Below are 15,948 nucleotides of genomic sequence, written 5' to 3'. Positions count from 1 at the left end.
TATGCCCCAAACAATGGTGCAGCTACGTTCATCAAACAAACTCTTCTCAAGTTCAAGAGTCAAATAGACCACAACACAATAATTATGGGAGATTTTTTTTATTGTTGGTTGTTCAAAACATTACATAGTTCTTGATATATCATATTTCACACTTTGATTCAAGTGGGTTATGAACTCCCATTTTTACCCCGTATACAGATTTCAGAATCACATCAGTTATACTTCCATTGATTTACATATTGCCATACTAGTGTCTGTTGTGTTCTGCTGCCTTTCCTATCCTCTACAATCCTCCCTTCCCTCCCCTCCCCTCCCCTCTTCTCTCTCTACCCCCTCTACTGTAATTCATTTCTCCCCCTTGTATTATTTTTCCCTTTCCCCTCACTTCCTCTTGTATGTAATTTTGTATAACAATGAGGGTCTCCTTCCATTTCCATGCAATTTCTCTTCTCTTTCCCTTTCCCTCCCACCTCTCATCCCTGTTTAATGTTAATCTTCTTCTCATGCTCTTTGTCCCTACTCTGTTCTTAGTTACTCTCCTTATATCAAAGAAGACTTTTGGCATTTGTTTTTCAGGGATTGGCTAGCTTCACGTAGCATAATCTGCGCTAATGCCATCCATTTCCCTCCAAATTCTATGGTTTTGTCATTTTTTTAATGCAGAGTAACACTCCATTGTGTATAAATGCCACATTTTTTTTATCCATTGTCTATTGAAGGGCATCTGGGTTGGTTCCACAGTCTTGCTATTGTGAATTGTGCTGCTATGAACATCGATGTAGCAGTGTCCCTGTAGCATGCTCTTTTTAGGTCTTTAGGGAATAGACCGAGAAGGGGAATAGCTGGGTCAAATGGTGGTTCCATTCCCAGCTTTCCAAGAAATCTCCATACTGCTTTCCAAATTGGCTGCACCAATTTGCAGTCCCACCAACAATGTACAAGTGTACCCTTTTCCCCACATCCTCGCCAGCACTTGTTGTTGTTTGACTTCAGAATGGCTGCCAATCTTACTGGAGTGAGATGGTATATTATGGTGGTTTTGATTTGCATTTCTCTGACTGCTAGATATGGTGAGCATTTTTTCATGTACTTGTTGATTGATTGTATGTCCTCCTCTGAGAAGTGTCTGTTCAGGTCCTTGGCCCATTTGTTGATTGGGTTATTTGTTATCTTATTGTCTAATTTTTTGAGTTCTTTGTATACTCTGGATATTAGGGCTCTATCTGAAGTGTGAGGAGTAAAGATTTGTTCCCAGGATGTAGGCTCCCTATTTACCTCTCTTATTGTTTCTTTTGCTGAGAAAAAACTTTTTAGTTTGAATAAGTCCCATTTGTTGATTCTTGTTATTAACTCTTGTGCTATGGGTGTCCTATTGAGGAATTTGGAGCCCGACCCCACAGTATATAGATCGTAGCCAACTTTTTCTTCTATCAGATGCCGTGTCTCTGATTTGATATCAAGCTCCTTGATCCAATTTGAGTTAACTTTTGTGCATGGCGAGAGAAAGGGATTCAGTTTCATTTTGATGCATATGGATTTCCAGTTTTCCCAGCACCATTTGTTGAAGATGCTATCCTTCCTCCATTGCATGCTTTTAGCCCCTTTATCAAATATAAGATAGTTGTAGTTTTGTGGATTGGTTTCTGTATCCTCTATTCTGTACAATTGGTCCACCGGCCTGTTTTGGTACCAGTACCATGCTGTTTTTGTTACTACTTCTCTGTAGTATAGTTTGAAGTCTGGTATTGCTATACCGCCTGATTCACACTTCCTGCTTAGCATTGTTTTTGCTATTCTGGGTCTTTTATTTTTCCATATTAATTTCATGATTGCTTTCTCTATTTCTACAAGAAATGCCGCTGGGATTTTGATTGGAATTGCATTAAACCTATAGAGAACTTTTGGTAATATCGCCATTTTGATGATGTTAGTTCTGCCTATCCAATCATGGGAGATTTTAACACACCTCTCTCACCACTGGACAGATCTTCCAAACAAAAGTTGAATAAAGAAACCATAGAGCTCAATAATACAATTAATAATTTAGACTTAATTGATATATACAGAGTATACCACCTGACATCAAGCGGATACACTTTCTTCTCAGCAGCACATGGATCCTTCTCAAAAATAGACCATATATTATGTCACAGGGCAAGTCTTAGCAATTACAAAGGAGTTGAGATACTACCATGCATTTTATCTGATTGTAATGAAATGAAATTGGAAATCAATAATAAAATGAGAAAGGAAAAATCCTACATCACATGGAGATTAAACAATATGCTACTGAATGAACAAAGGGTTACAGAAGACATCAAAGAGGAAATTAAAAAATTCTTAGAAGTAAATGAAAACTCAGATATAACATATCGAAATCTCTGGGACACTAAGAAAGCAGTACTAAGAGGAAAATTCATTTCATGGAGTTCATTCCTTAAAAGAAGGAAAAGCCAACAAATAAATGACTTCACACTACACCTCGAAGCCTTAGAAAAAGAAGAACAAATCAGCAGCAAATACAGTAGAAGGCAAAAAATAATTAAAATTAGAGCTGATATCAATGAAATCAAAACAAAAGAAACAATAAAAAAATTGATAAAACTAAAAGTTGGTTCTTTGAAAAAATAAATAAGATTGATAGACCACTAGCCACGCTAACAAAGAGAAGAAGAGAGAGAACCCAAATTACTAGCTTACGGGATGAAAAAGGCAACATCACAACAGGCAATTCAGAAATACAGAAGATAATTAGAAATTATTTTGAAACCCTATACTCTAATAAAATAGAAGATAGTGAAGGCATTGATAATTTCCTTAAGACATATGAACTACCCAGATTGAGTCAGGAAGATATAAACAACCTAAACAGACCAATATCAAGTGAGGAAATAGAAGAAGCCATCAAAAGACTAGCAACCAAGAAAAGTCCAGGACCGGATGGGATATACAGCAGAGTTTTACAAGAACTTTAAAGAAGAACTAATACCAATACTCCACAATCTATTTCAGGAGATAGAAAAAGAGGGAGAACTTCCAAATTCATTCTATGAGGCCAATATCACCCTGATCCCCAAACCAGATAAAGACACCTCAAAGAAAGAAAACTATAGACCAATATCCCTAATGAATTTAGATGCAAAAATCCTCAATAAAATTCTGGCAAATTGTGTACAAAAACATATCAAAAAGATCATGCATCATGATCAAGTAGGATTCATCCCTGGGATGCAAGGCTGGTTCAATATACGGAAATCAATAAACATTATTTACCACATCAATAGACTTAAAGATAAGAACCATATGATCATCTCGATAGATGCAGAAAAAGTATTCGACAAAGTACAGAATCCCTTTATGTTCAAAACATTAGAAAAACTAGGGATAACAGGAACTTACCTCAACATTATAAAAGCTATATATGCTAAGGCTCAGGCTAGCATCATTCTAAATGGAGAAAAACTGAAGGCATTCCCTCTAAAATCTGGAACAAGACAGGGATTCCCTCTATCACCACTTCTATTCAATATAGTTCTCAAAATATTGGCCAGAGCAATTAGACAGACAAAAGAAATTAAAGGCATTAAGATAGGAAAAGAAGAACTTAAATTATCACTATTTGCGGATGATATGATCCTATACCTAGAAGACACAAAAGGGTCTACAAAGAAACTACTAGAGCTAATAAATGAATTCAGCAAAGTGACAGGATATAAAATCAACACGCATAAATCAAAGGCATTCCTGTATATCAGCGACAAATCTTCTGAACTGGAAATGAGGAAAACCACCCCATTCACAATATCCTCAAAAAAACAAAAATACTTGGGAATCAACCTAACAAAAGAGGTGAAAGATTTATACAATGAAAACTACATAACCCTAAACAGAGAAATAGAAGATCTTAGAAGATGAAAAAATATACCCTGTTCATGGATAGGCAGAACTAACATCATCAAAATGGCGATATTACCAAAAGTTCTCTATAGGTTTAATGCAATGCCAATCAAAATCCCACCAGCATTTCTTGTAGAAATAGATAAAGCAATTATGAAATTCATATGGAAAAATAAAAGACCCAGAATAGCAAAAGCAATTCTAAGCAGGAAGTGTGAATCAGGAGGTGTAGCAACACCAGATTTCAAACTGTACTACAGAGCAATAGTAACAAAAACAGCATGGTACTGGTACCAAAACAGGCAGGTGGACCAATGGTATAGAATAGAGGATACAGAAACCAATCCACAAAATTACAACTATCTTATATTCGATAAAGGGGCTAAAAGCATGCAATGGAGGAAGGATAGCATCTTCAACAAATGGTGCTGGGAAAACTGGAAATCCATATGCAACAAAATGAAACTGAATCCCCTTCTCTCGCCATGCACAAAGGTTAACTCAAAATGGATCAAGAACCTTGATACCAAATCAGAGAGTATGCATCTGATAGAAGAAAAGGTTGGCTCCGATCTACATATTGTGGGGTTGGGCTCCAAATTCCTTAATAGGACACCCATAGCACAAGAGTTAATAACAAGAATCAACAAATGGGACTTACTTAAACTAAAAAGTTTTTTCTTAGCAAGAGAAACAATAAGAGAGGTAAACAGGGAGACTACATCATGGGAACAATTTTTTACTCCTCACACTTCAGATAGAGCCCTAATATCCAGAGTATACAAAGAACTCAAAAAATTAGACAATAAGAAAACAAATAACCTAATCAACAAATGGGCCAAAGACCTGAACAGACACTTCTCAGAGGAGGACATACAATCAATCAACAAGTACATGAAAAAATGCTCACCATATCTAGCAGTCAGAGAAATACAAATCAAAACCACCCTAAGATACCATCTCACTCCAGTAAGATTGGCAGCCATTCTGAAGTCAAACAACAACAAGTGCTGGCGAGGATGTGAGGAAAAGGGTACACTTGTACATTGCTGGTGGGACTGCAAATTGGTGCAGCCAATTTGGAAAGCAGTATGGAGATTCCTGGGAAAGCTGGGAATGGAACCACCATTTGACACAGCTATTGCCCTTCTCCAACTATTCCCTGAAGAACTTAAAAGAGCGTACTACAGGGATACTGCCACATCAATGTTCATAGCAGCACAATTCACAATAGCTAGACTGTGGAACCAACCCAGATGCCCTTCAATAGATGAATGGATAAAAAAATGTGGCATTTATACACAATGGAGTACTATGCAGCACTAAAAAATGACAAAACCATAGAATTTGCAGGGAAATGGATGGCACTAGAGCAGATTATGTTAAGTGAAGCTAGCCAATCCCTAAAAAACAAATGCCAAATGTCTTCTTTGATATAATGAGAGCAACTAAGAACAGAGCAGGGAGGAAGAGCGGGAGGAAAAGATTAACATTAAACAGAGACATGAGGTGGGAGGGAAAGGGAGAGAAAAGGGAAATTGCATGGAAATGGAAGGAGACCCTCAATGTTATACAAAATTACATATAAGAGGTTGTGAGGGGAATGGGGAAAAAAACAAGGAGAGAAATGAATTACAGTAGATGGGGTAGAGAGAGAAGATGTGAGGGGAGGGGAAGAGGGATAGTAGAGGATAGGAAAGGTAGCAGAATACAACAGTTACTAATATGGCATTATGTAAAAATGTGGATGTATAACCAATGTGATTCTGCAATCTTTGTAATGTTTTGAACAACCAATAAAATAAAAGAAAGAAAGAAAGAAAAAAAAGAAAAATTCAAACAAATAGCTTGCAGAGATAACTTTCAGGTAACAACAGAGGAAAACAGGATTTTCCATGAGTGGATCTAATGCAAGAAGATAATGGAGCAACACCCTTAAAGAAAATTATTTTCAAGTTAAAAGTCTCAGCTAAAATGTCAATCAAATGTGAAGGCAAAATGCAGAACATTTCAGACATACAAGGAATCAAAACATTATCATCCACACACCCTTCCACAAGATATTACTTCTATACATATCACAATAAAACCAGAGAAAACCCAACCAAAAAGATACTAGAGGATTTGGAAAAGTTTTTTTTACTTCAAAAAATCTTGCAAAAGAAAAATACTTAGATGATGATTGCTATAGATAACATCAGATATAATTAGTCAAGATTAAAATAAAAAAATCAGTGGGCACCATTAGATCTTCAATGAGAATAATGGATGGATTCCATATAACAGGCAAAAAGAATCAGAAGCTAGAAGACACTATTGTTATGGTGTTGAAGACATATATTTTTTTCTCCTAACAAGAAAAAAGAAAGGCAATTTAAAATTCCAGGAGAAATCAAAAACAAAAATACAATTACAAAATACAATTATCTAAATATCAAGCAAACAAAAACATGACAGGATTTTCAGTAATTTGCAGAGTATGAGAAAAGTGATTCCATTTGACCTAGAAGCTAGGAATAGTGTTGTTCTTCAAAACTGTAACGGTGTTTTGACACTTGGTATACAGAGTAGAAATATGAGCCTCACAGACTACATGGCTCTACCGTGAACTATAATCAAAGGTCCAAAAGCTAGATGATGGTCCTAGAAAATATTTTTAAATGCTTCAGTCTTGACAGCATACAAATGAATGGTTCCGCAGACAGAAGTGGAGAGGCAAGGAGTCAAGATATGAAGTGGTTAGGATGAGAAATGGAGGTCCAGGATATTTATAACTAACCCATTAGTTCTTGGGAGAATTAAAATTAATAATGTAAACATCAAAAATTGTGAAGGGGAAAAAAGTGAAACAAGAGGTAAAGGCAGGATGTTGTGTGCCTAGATTCTCATCTGTCACAGCAGAGAGGCAGAAATGTCTAAAGTTAATAAATCAAGAAATGTAGAACACATACTTAACAACCAACCATTTGCTTCTCAGAGAATATAAGGGCTTTGTGGACGTAAATTTAAATGGACCACTTTACTTCTTAAAATTTATCTAAGCAAGTACAGACTTTGTTTGCCTTATTAAATTTCATTGTAGTAGGCAGAGATGTTCAAAATCATTCCATTGGCTTGAGCCAAAAAAAATAAAATAAAATTCCCCTGGCTACAATAAACGTCCATCATAATGGTCTTTTTCCCATAAAGAACATCAATATGAAGGCTGGAACAACCCGCCTCCCCCCATCCTGCTGCCAGCCCAGAGATGCTCAGGGCCACAGGGACCGAGAGCTGCCAGGCAAAGTTGGCAGTGCCACTAAAAACTAAATCAGGTCCCAGGTCCCAGTGGGGAAGGAGGCCTGGATTCCAGCCCGGCCACTCACCATTTGGCTTCTGCCAAATCCCAGTTTGGGTGGAAACTCCATGTTTTCCAGTGTGGACACCACATTTTTAAATTTTGGGTTTGGTTCAGTTAACCAAAGCAAATACTAGGAGGTCTAGGAGCACCAGGGATCAGGACTGGCACAGGACCCTCAAAGACCTCCTGCTTGAGGACCACAGAAGCCATCCTGGTGTTGGGCATGGGCCGGGCCCCAGAGCCAGACTGCTGGAGTGTGAGCCCTGCAGATCTGGGCCAACTGTTATATCTTCCTAGGTCTCTGCTTCCTCATCTACAAAGTGGGAGTCAAGAAAGCACCCATCTCACAGGACCACTGAGGCGATCAAATGGGTAATTATGTGTAAATGCTCAGACCATGGTCCCTTAATAGGAAGCACTCAATACAAATGAGTGGATCCCTTTATGTGATCTACTAAAGGAAGGGACAAAGGTATGGAGTGAAGGAGAGGGACGGTGATCTTCACCAGGACACATCCTCTGTGGAAAATCAAATTTCAGGCAGGAAAGCTGCTGAGGACGACGATGGGCCAGCCATCAACCATCCAAGCTGACCTTGCAGACCATGATCCCCAGAGGCAGCTCTTGGGCCGCCAAAGGGCAGTGAAGCTCCTCTGAGCTGCAGCCCGGGCCCCTTTCTACCCGTTCCAGGCGAGCCAGCTGCTAGAGCCCAGGAAGGCCGGCCCCCTACCAAGAAGGACACACGGGGCACTCAGAGGCAGCTGCACAACCTCCCTCCCAGCTACCCTGCCTACAACCCGGGCCTCAGGACGCTGGGGTCCCAATGCCTCTGCTGACTCAGTCAAAGGGAGCGGCGTTCCTTGAAACGTTGCCACAGTCACAAGCATCTAACGTTCTCAGGCCACATCAAACAAGGAGGAATGCCCAAGGACTTTCCTTTCCTTCAGCACAGAAAACCCCTACCCACCCTGTGCTCCCAGGCTGTCCCTCTGTGAATGTGACCCAGATACCCTACTCAGTAGGAACAGGGTAGATGCCAACTCTAGGCTGCCCTGCAGAGACCCACCGATCTCACTTAGAACTCTTTCTGTAAGACACACAGTGGGGCTGCGGTGAGCTTAGTGGTAGAGCATGCGCCTTGCAAGTGTGAGGCCCTGGGTTCCATCCCCTAGCTTCCCCCACAAAAAAAAGACATGCTCTGGACCCTGATCTCTGAAGACCCTTCCAACCAAGAAATATTGCCTGATATCTCTTTATGACGTCTCTCCATGTGGGGTGTCCTCCCTACCCCCCACCCTGTCCCCTCCTGCAGGTGTGATCCTGGAGCCCTCCCCGCTTAGCTGTGGCTTCCTCTTACCTGGATCCACCTAGCTGTGGTTTCCTGTTACCTGGATCCGCCCCTGTCTCTGGAGGACACACCCCTGTTCCAGGTCACCCACTTCCACAGTGCTAAGAGGAAGACAGTCAACATGCACTCAGAATTGAAACAAGTCCAAAATGGAAGCCTTCCAAGCATCTATTTCAAATCCTCATGCCATGTGCTACTTATCTCTGGTTGTACTCATCTCTGCTCCTTGGTCTTTGGGGGAGAGGGCAGTAGATAAATCTTTTAAAAAGACAAATGTTTAAATTTCAGTTGTTACAAACGTAAACAGCTTCCATAGAGACACCACAAAAATATTTAACCATTTTCATATCCACCCAAAATGCTGCAAGCTTATGTTTTTTTAAGAGACATTTATGAGTCAAATTCTGCCCTGAAGAGTCATCAAAATAACTCCACATCTTATTTACCATCTTGGTCTTGAGCCTAACAATTACTCAGCTGGTGAACCTCATTCTTTCATTGTCCACTTTTTAAAAAGCAGCACTTGTAACTGATAAGGAGCTAAATAAACTGGCAACAGCAAAATCCCAGCAGCTTCTGACACACGGAAAGTAAATACAAAATGTCAAAAGACGTGGGCAGCAGGTTGGTATTTGCCGCCCCCTGGTGGTCAGTTCTGGGAAGTTTCCACAACAGAGAAGGAAACTCCATACTCCCAGCGGCCAAGGAGGGAGCCTCATTCCATCCAGCTTTCCAACAGCTGAGCAAGTCTGGATCTTCTGCTCCCCACATTTGTTTGTGTGAGGACGCTGAAGGGGCAGCAGCGGCCTGAGCAGAAGGAGATGAACAGAGCGGCCCTGCCTCAAAGCATACTCAGCGTGACAGAGACAGGCCTGAGCTCCACTCTCCAACACAGCTCTGTGAAGACACATGCCAGGGACCCGCCAGGCCAACAGTGCCAAGCAAATGAGTGCCACTGAACTCTGCCCTGGCAACTTCAGCCAAACTCACACCGGGTGTAGGAGCATGCCTTCTCTGGACTGTGCACTAGGAACCCATGGCCTCCCCACTCTGTGCTCCATCATGCCAAGCCACACACGCTCATGGTTGGAAAGTTTCCACTCCTGCTGGCCCGCTGGAGGCCGTCCCTGCACTGAGCCCTCCTGTGTGCAAGACCTCAGAGATGCTGCTTAATCTGCCCTTTACTACTGGAAGAGACCAGGCTCTGGTGGATGGGGCTTGTCTCTGGCCTGTCCCACATACAGGCCTGATGGGTGGAGGTGTCTAAACTGTGGTGTCTGTAGGTAACTACTCTTTTCTAAAATGTTCCACAGCTTCCTCCATTAACTACTAACTCATATGTTAATTGATCTTTGTGTTCAGAGTCTTTGTAGTGGAATGGGTGGGTAGATGGAGGCATGGATGAGTGGATGGCTGTATGGATGGATGGGTAAGTGGATGAAAGGGTAGATGGATGAATGGGTGAGTGGATGAATGGATGGATGGATGCATGGATGGGTGCATGGATGGATGAATGCATGGATGGGCGAGTGGGTGGGTGGATGGATGGATGGATGAAGGCATGGATGGGTGGGTGGGTAGAAGAGGGAGTAAAAAGACTTCCGCAGCATGCTCTAAGAGACCCTGCCCTGAGGCTGAATAAAAAGATACAATCCTTGCCCCACTGAATATCCTGTTAGTAATGGTAAGAATGAGATCAATTTAAGTTACAAGAAGAAATGAACACAAAGTGATTCCAGGAAAAATAGAAGTAGATGGCCTCACAGCAAGAAGAAAACATACAAAACCCTGAAAGTTTTGTAATGGTGGTCATAAAAACTGTAATTACTAATTTGAGGGAGCTGAGTGCTCCTTGGCTCAGGGGAACGTATCACAGCACCTGATTCACAGCCATCAGGACAGATGGGATGCCACACTCTGATACCAGCTGACCAGCTTCATCCCTGGCTGGTGACTGCAGCACACAGCACTGTGGCCAGCAGTCAGACACTACAGTGAGAACATCGGCACTGGGACATCCTAGAATGGCATCAGCGCCTGCTGTGCCTGCCAGTGCGACACAAGCCGAGTGATTGCTCCAGTGCTCTCCTGGGGGTTGCAAGGCCCTCCCTGGCCTGAGACTAACCACCTCAGGCTCAGGAGCCCTGCACACCTGACCTCCTTTCAGTTCTGATCCACTATGAACTAGCATCCAGTCAAACAGTCTTGGCAAAGTCATTCCAGAGTACTGTCAAATCCCTACCCAGAGAGCCAGAGACCCCCTGAAAAAGTGGACTTTGCACTTTCCCCGGACCCTGCACTCATGCCCAGCAGTGCTCAGGACAGGCTGTACACCTGTGGCACATTCCAAGAGGTCCCAAGAGTCCCTCCTGAAACCAGTCTTCCCTCTGCTCTCCCGTCAGCTCCAGGAGGCTGCAGAAACACCGCCATCTTGCATATGGCAACCTTGTATGACTTGAAGATTGCCATCAGTCTCTCCACCCTTCTCTAAGACACATGCCCTTCACAGAACCCCAGGAGGATGGCCAAGTGGTGTGGGCCCTGCGGTCCCCAGCCCCCACTCAGGGCCAACACTGCTCACCCACGGCTGCTGCCCCACACCCTGCTCAGCCTCATAACTCACCTCAGCTCTAGGCAACTTCTGCCAAGGGGTGAGCCTGAGTTACAAATTCTATTTGTCACCCTCAGAACCTCGGAGGTGATTTTAGCCAGCGGTCTGCCTGAGCTTGAGTAGGTAGGCTTCTGCAGGCCTTGTGATCCCAGCAGGGCAGGCGTCAAGGGCTTGGTGCCCGCAGACCCTCCTGCAAACCCTTCACATGACGTCCCTGCAGTCTAACAGCAGCTCTATTTCCAGAGAAGTGGAGATGCTCTTGGAGGTCTCACAGAGGCAGGTGCAAGCCCAGGGAGGCTGGCGCTCTGTGGCCTCCCAATGGCGTCTGGAGGGGGTAGGACTTGCCAACTATTTCCATGCAGGCCAACTCCACTCCACTGGACTCAGCTGGCAGCTTTACTGGGCACTCCTCTGCCTGGCTCAGCCCTGGGCTCTGGAATGAGGTGAGAAAGAGGACCCCAGCTCCACTGGCTGCTGTCTTGAACGCCCCCTGGGAGTCTTTCCTAACCTGGCTTATACTGGCGGTTCGGGACTTTGCAGTATGTCATTCTGCTCCAGCGGCCATCCAGACCAAGTGTTCAAAACGCAGAAATTCATTTTCTCACAGTTCTGGAGGTTAGAGACCCAAGGTCAAGGTGCCAGCAGGTTAGTTTCTGACGAGGTCTCTCTTCCAGGCGTTTAGAGGACCACCTTCTCACTTTGTCCTCGTGTGGCCTTTCCTCTGGGTGCATGGGGACTGAGATCTCTGGTGTCTCCTCTTCACAGACACCATGCAAGTCTTATCAAATCAGGACCCTACCCCTATTCATTGCATCTTAGTTACCTCTCTATATACACAGTCTCCAAATACAGTCACATGAGGGTGGCCAAGTGTTATGGACTGCACTGTGACATGCCCCGCCCCAATTCATGGGGATGCCCTAATCCTCAAGGTGACTTTAACAAACACCAGCTGGTTGTAACTGAAGTAAAGGTTGCAAGAGGTTTGTGACGCCTTGGGCACAGGTGACACAGGGACCACATGCAGGCTGTGGCCTTTAAGAAGAGACAGCAGGAGCTCTGAAATGTATTTGAAAATGAGCAGCTCGTGCCATGCCCACCTGTGGAGGAAGCAGGGAACAGCAGGAGGGAAGGTCAGTGGGGAGAGGGGGCTGGTGGGGGAGAGCTTGGACTTGATCCTAGGGATGAGGTGGCTGGGATGGTGCCGGACACTTACGACTGCACCCATTTGTTGTGTGCAGAGTTCTCGGTGAACACGAGTCCAAGAAAACGGGGATGATTGCTGGGGAGGGGAGGGGCTTGGGAGGACTCCGCAGTCGCAGTCGAGGGGAAGTCTGGAGGCCTTTCCCAGAGACGGGTGGGCAGGACCCCTCCACAGCTTCAATGGCACCTGGGAACCTGCTAGAAAGGCAGATTCTCTAGCCCCACCCCGGAGCTGCCAAGTCAGACACTCCCAGGATGGGACCCAGCTCCTAAGGGCATCCCTTAGGGAAACTCCTTTACAAGTGGGGACCAGCTCAAGATGAGCTAAAGTGCTGTCTCCATGCAGAACCAATCCAAAGGGACAGACCTGGGTTCCACTTCCCACTCCCCCTTCTCCCCACCCTGCCCACTCACCCAGCACCAGCTCCCTCCCCCCCAGCCCCTCCCTCCCGGCAATCATCTCCATTTCCCTGGCCTCCTGTCCTCACTAATCATTTAATCTGGCCTGGCATTTTGGACACAAATTAGAGGACGGGGATTACAGTGAGCCTTTGAGGGAAAATCCAAGAGGACGGAGGCCTGCCGCGGCGGTGAGAGACAATCGTGGAAAAGAAGACATCTGGGCAAGGCCTGAAAGGCAGGGCATGCTTGACCTTGAGCGAATGTCACTGTGGAGAGCCACAGTGACAGTTTTCTAATACATCAAGAATGAATGTAGGACAGAGGGATCTGTTTTTCCACTCATTAGCAAGAGCAGACCCAGCAGGACCATCTTAGGTTTCAGCTGGGAAAACATCTGGGACCTGTTTGAGCCGCAGGAGGAGGAGTTGCCGCCAAGGAGGCCTCTGAGCCCATCCTCAATGGAGACTTGCATGGTGACATCACAGCCGCCAGGGCTGCTGTCCAGCCAGACGTCATGGCAGGGCCTGGAACACTCGGGGTCTGATCCCTGCCAGGCTCTGGGCAGGTTCCCCCTTACCCCAATGCTGTGGTCTGGATCTTATATAGCCTACAAAGGCCCACACATCAAAGGCTTGGTCACCAGCCTGTGACACTTCTGGTGGGTGGGGCCTAGTGGAAGGAAGTTAAGCCATTGTGGGCATGTCCTTGACAGGGATATTGGGACCCCTTCCCCTTCCTGTCTCTCTCTTTACACCCTGGCTGACAAGTTGATCAGACTCCTCTGACTCTTCTCCACCCACAATGTGCTGTCTTTCCACAAGTCCAAAAGCAATAGGCCAACTGACCATGAACTGAAAGCTCTGAAATTGTGAGCCAGAATAAACCTTTTTTCTTCATAAGTTGATTATCTTGGGTATTTTGTTACTGTAACAGAAAGTTGACTAACACTTTCCACTCAATTCCTTTGAGTGGAAAGGTTGATATGGGCAGAGAAGGTGCCAATTCTGAATTACCGTGTTCTGCTTTAGATACCCAGGAATCAAAGGGATTCTTCTCTCCTTCCCTCTTTCTGGGCATCTTTGCAAAACATTTCAGAATGCCTTACCAAAGCCAGGATTGAAGGCATGTGTTTCATGGGAAAGCCATTTATTCCTTTCCCACTGCCAACGCCTACCTTCCCAACAGCAGCAGCAGGAGCAACAACAACCAACGTGTCTCCATCAGCTCCGAGCTGTGGAGCATGCGTATGCATCCCTTTGTCCTGCCTCACCATCTTCCCAAGGCCCGCCTGAAGACAAGGACAGTGAGACTCAGAGAGGACCACTAACCTGCCCACAGCCCTGCTGCTGGTCACACGCGGGACGAGGCTGGAGCCCAGGGATCTCTGACTTCAGAGACTACGATGGTGATCATGACCATCCATTGCCAGGAACAAAGCACGCACGTCAAATACCCAACGAGGAATCAGTCTGCACATGGCTCTTGGGGTGGACAGGTGCTGACCCCTGATTATGTCCAGAGGAACAGAGAACAAGAACCTCACCTGCCTGTGATCTCAATGACTTAAGGCTGAGGCAGAAGGATGGCAAGTTCCAGGCCAGCGTGGACAACTTAGCGAGACTTTGTCTTAAAATATAAAATAAAAAAAGGGGCTGGGGCTGGGGCTCAGAGGTAGAGCGCTCGCCTAGCATGTGTGAGGTAATGGGTTTGGTCCTCAGCACCACATAAGAATAAAATAAAGATACTGTGTCCACCTATAACTAAAAAACAAATATTTAAAAAAAAATTTAAAAGGACTGGGGATGTAACTCAGCAATAGAGCACCCCTGGGTTCAATCCCCAGGACCACAAAAATAAAACACAGAATCACCCCTTGGTCTCCTCTCCCGGAGATATCCCCGTCGCACTGCGCCAGATCTGATGACATAGAGAACCAAGACTCTCCTGGAAGGTCGCCCCCTGCCTTGCCCTCACTGCCCACACCATAGGCCACGTGACCCCACACGGAGCTCAGGGAACCACCAGGCTTCTGGCAGCAGGAGCACCCTCACACCGTCACCCACTCCATACCTGTCGGGCACAGGGTCTCCCAGCAGCCTCTGCGGCCACCACCAGCATGCATCTGTCCTGTGTCCGTACTCTCCTCAGGATGCTCAGGGTGTGCTCTGAGGGCTGCAGGGGTGCTGGGGACAACTTCAGAAAGCCCGGGTCAGGCTCTTCCTCCGTCTCCTCTTTGATGCCACTCTGGACTCCTCTGCCTTCTCTCCTTCCCTCTTTCCTGAGCATGGCTGAAAGCATTTCTATTACTTTCTATTACAGACCTGAAGAACCAGTTTCCCTTGGCTCTTGGACGCCTCCTCGTGAGGCTTTCCCGGGGCCTCGTTTGTCCGATGGTTCCTGACAGGGGACTTTAGAACACCCAACTGAGCCCACTGCAAGAACCACTGCAAAACAAACACAGGAATGGGCGCCACGGGAGGGCGCCACGGGAGGGGGCCACAGGAGGGCGCCGGGCTGCGGGCCGTCCTAGCATGTGTGCTTCCACCATTCAATGGCAGGAGGAGCACTGCTTGGGAAGCTGGGGCGGGGCAGGCGAAGGAGAAGCAATGAAGAGAGATTGTCTGTTGTTCAGACATGTGTGACTGAAGTCAGGCCTGGAATTACAGGAATGTCACTCCTCTGGAGGGAAAGCTGGATTGAAGACACAAAGGCATATTCCTGCAGAATCTGTCTTCCTTGCAGCTTCACTAGGCTCAGGGGAGGTCACAGCGGGCTTTCCCTCACGCGAAGACGGAAGGGCCTGGAGAACACAGAAGTGTAGGCCCATGCGGAGGAGAGAAAGAACCTTTCAGAACTTTTCTCTCCTGCTGCTCTCTCCAAATCAATACATAGGAATACGGGGGAGGAAAGGCAGAGATGGCTTCTGGAGATCTGGCCTCATGGACTCTGACACGTGACAGGGAATGTCCCCAAGAGCCCCTGAGATCCACACGCCCCATGAACTCAGCTAAGACACCCTGACCTTCACCTGCAGGAAACTGAAACAGGTATGTTCGTCCTGAACAACCCAGTCTCCTTGGGTCAGCTTCTGTGGCTCTGTGGCCACACTGCCCAGGCTCCATCCACCATGATTAGCAGCTCAGGATG

General features: G+C 45.5%; 1 protein-coding gene across 1 annotated transcript in view; it reads right to left on the bottom strand.

Moving 5' to 3' along the window:
- LOC144371894 (acyl-coenzyme A oxidase-like protein) overlaps positions 1-15,948 on the bottom strand; it is a 235,194-nt gene that overhangs the window by 157,955 nt on the left and 61,291 nt on the right. Inside the window, exons 10-12 of the mRNA XM_078035198.1 lie at positions 15,123-15,245; positions 14,872-14,973; positions 14,709-14,830 (exon numbers count right to left, since the gene is read on the bottom strand). Of these exons, the coding sequence (XP_077891324.1) occupies positions 14,709-14,830; positions 14,872-14,973; positions 15,123-15,245 (347 nt within the window). The remainder of the gene's footprint in view (positions 1-14,708; positions 14,831-14,871; positions 14,974-15,122; positions 15,246-15,948) is intronic.

The sequence above is a fragment of the Ictidomys tridecemlineatus genome, chromosome Y (genome assembly GCF_052094955.1).
Source record: "Ictidomys tridecemlineatus isolate mIctTri1 chromosome Y, mIctTri1.hap1, whole genome shotgun sequence".
Classification (NCBI taxonomy): Eukaryota; Metazoa; Chordata; class Mammalia; order Rodentia; family Sciuridae; genus Ictidomys; species Ictidomys tridecemlineatus.
Note: the sequence above shows the minus strand (reverse complement) of the source record. Positions and strands in the feature narration are given on the sequence as shown.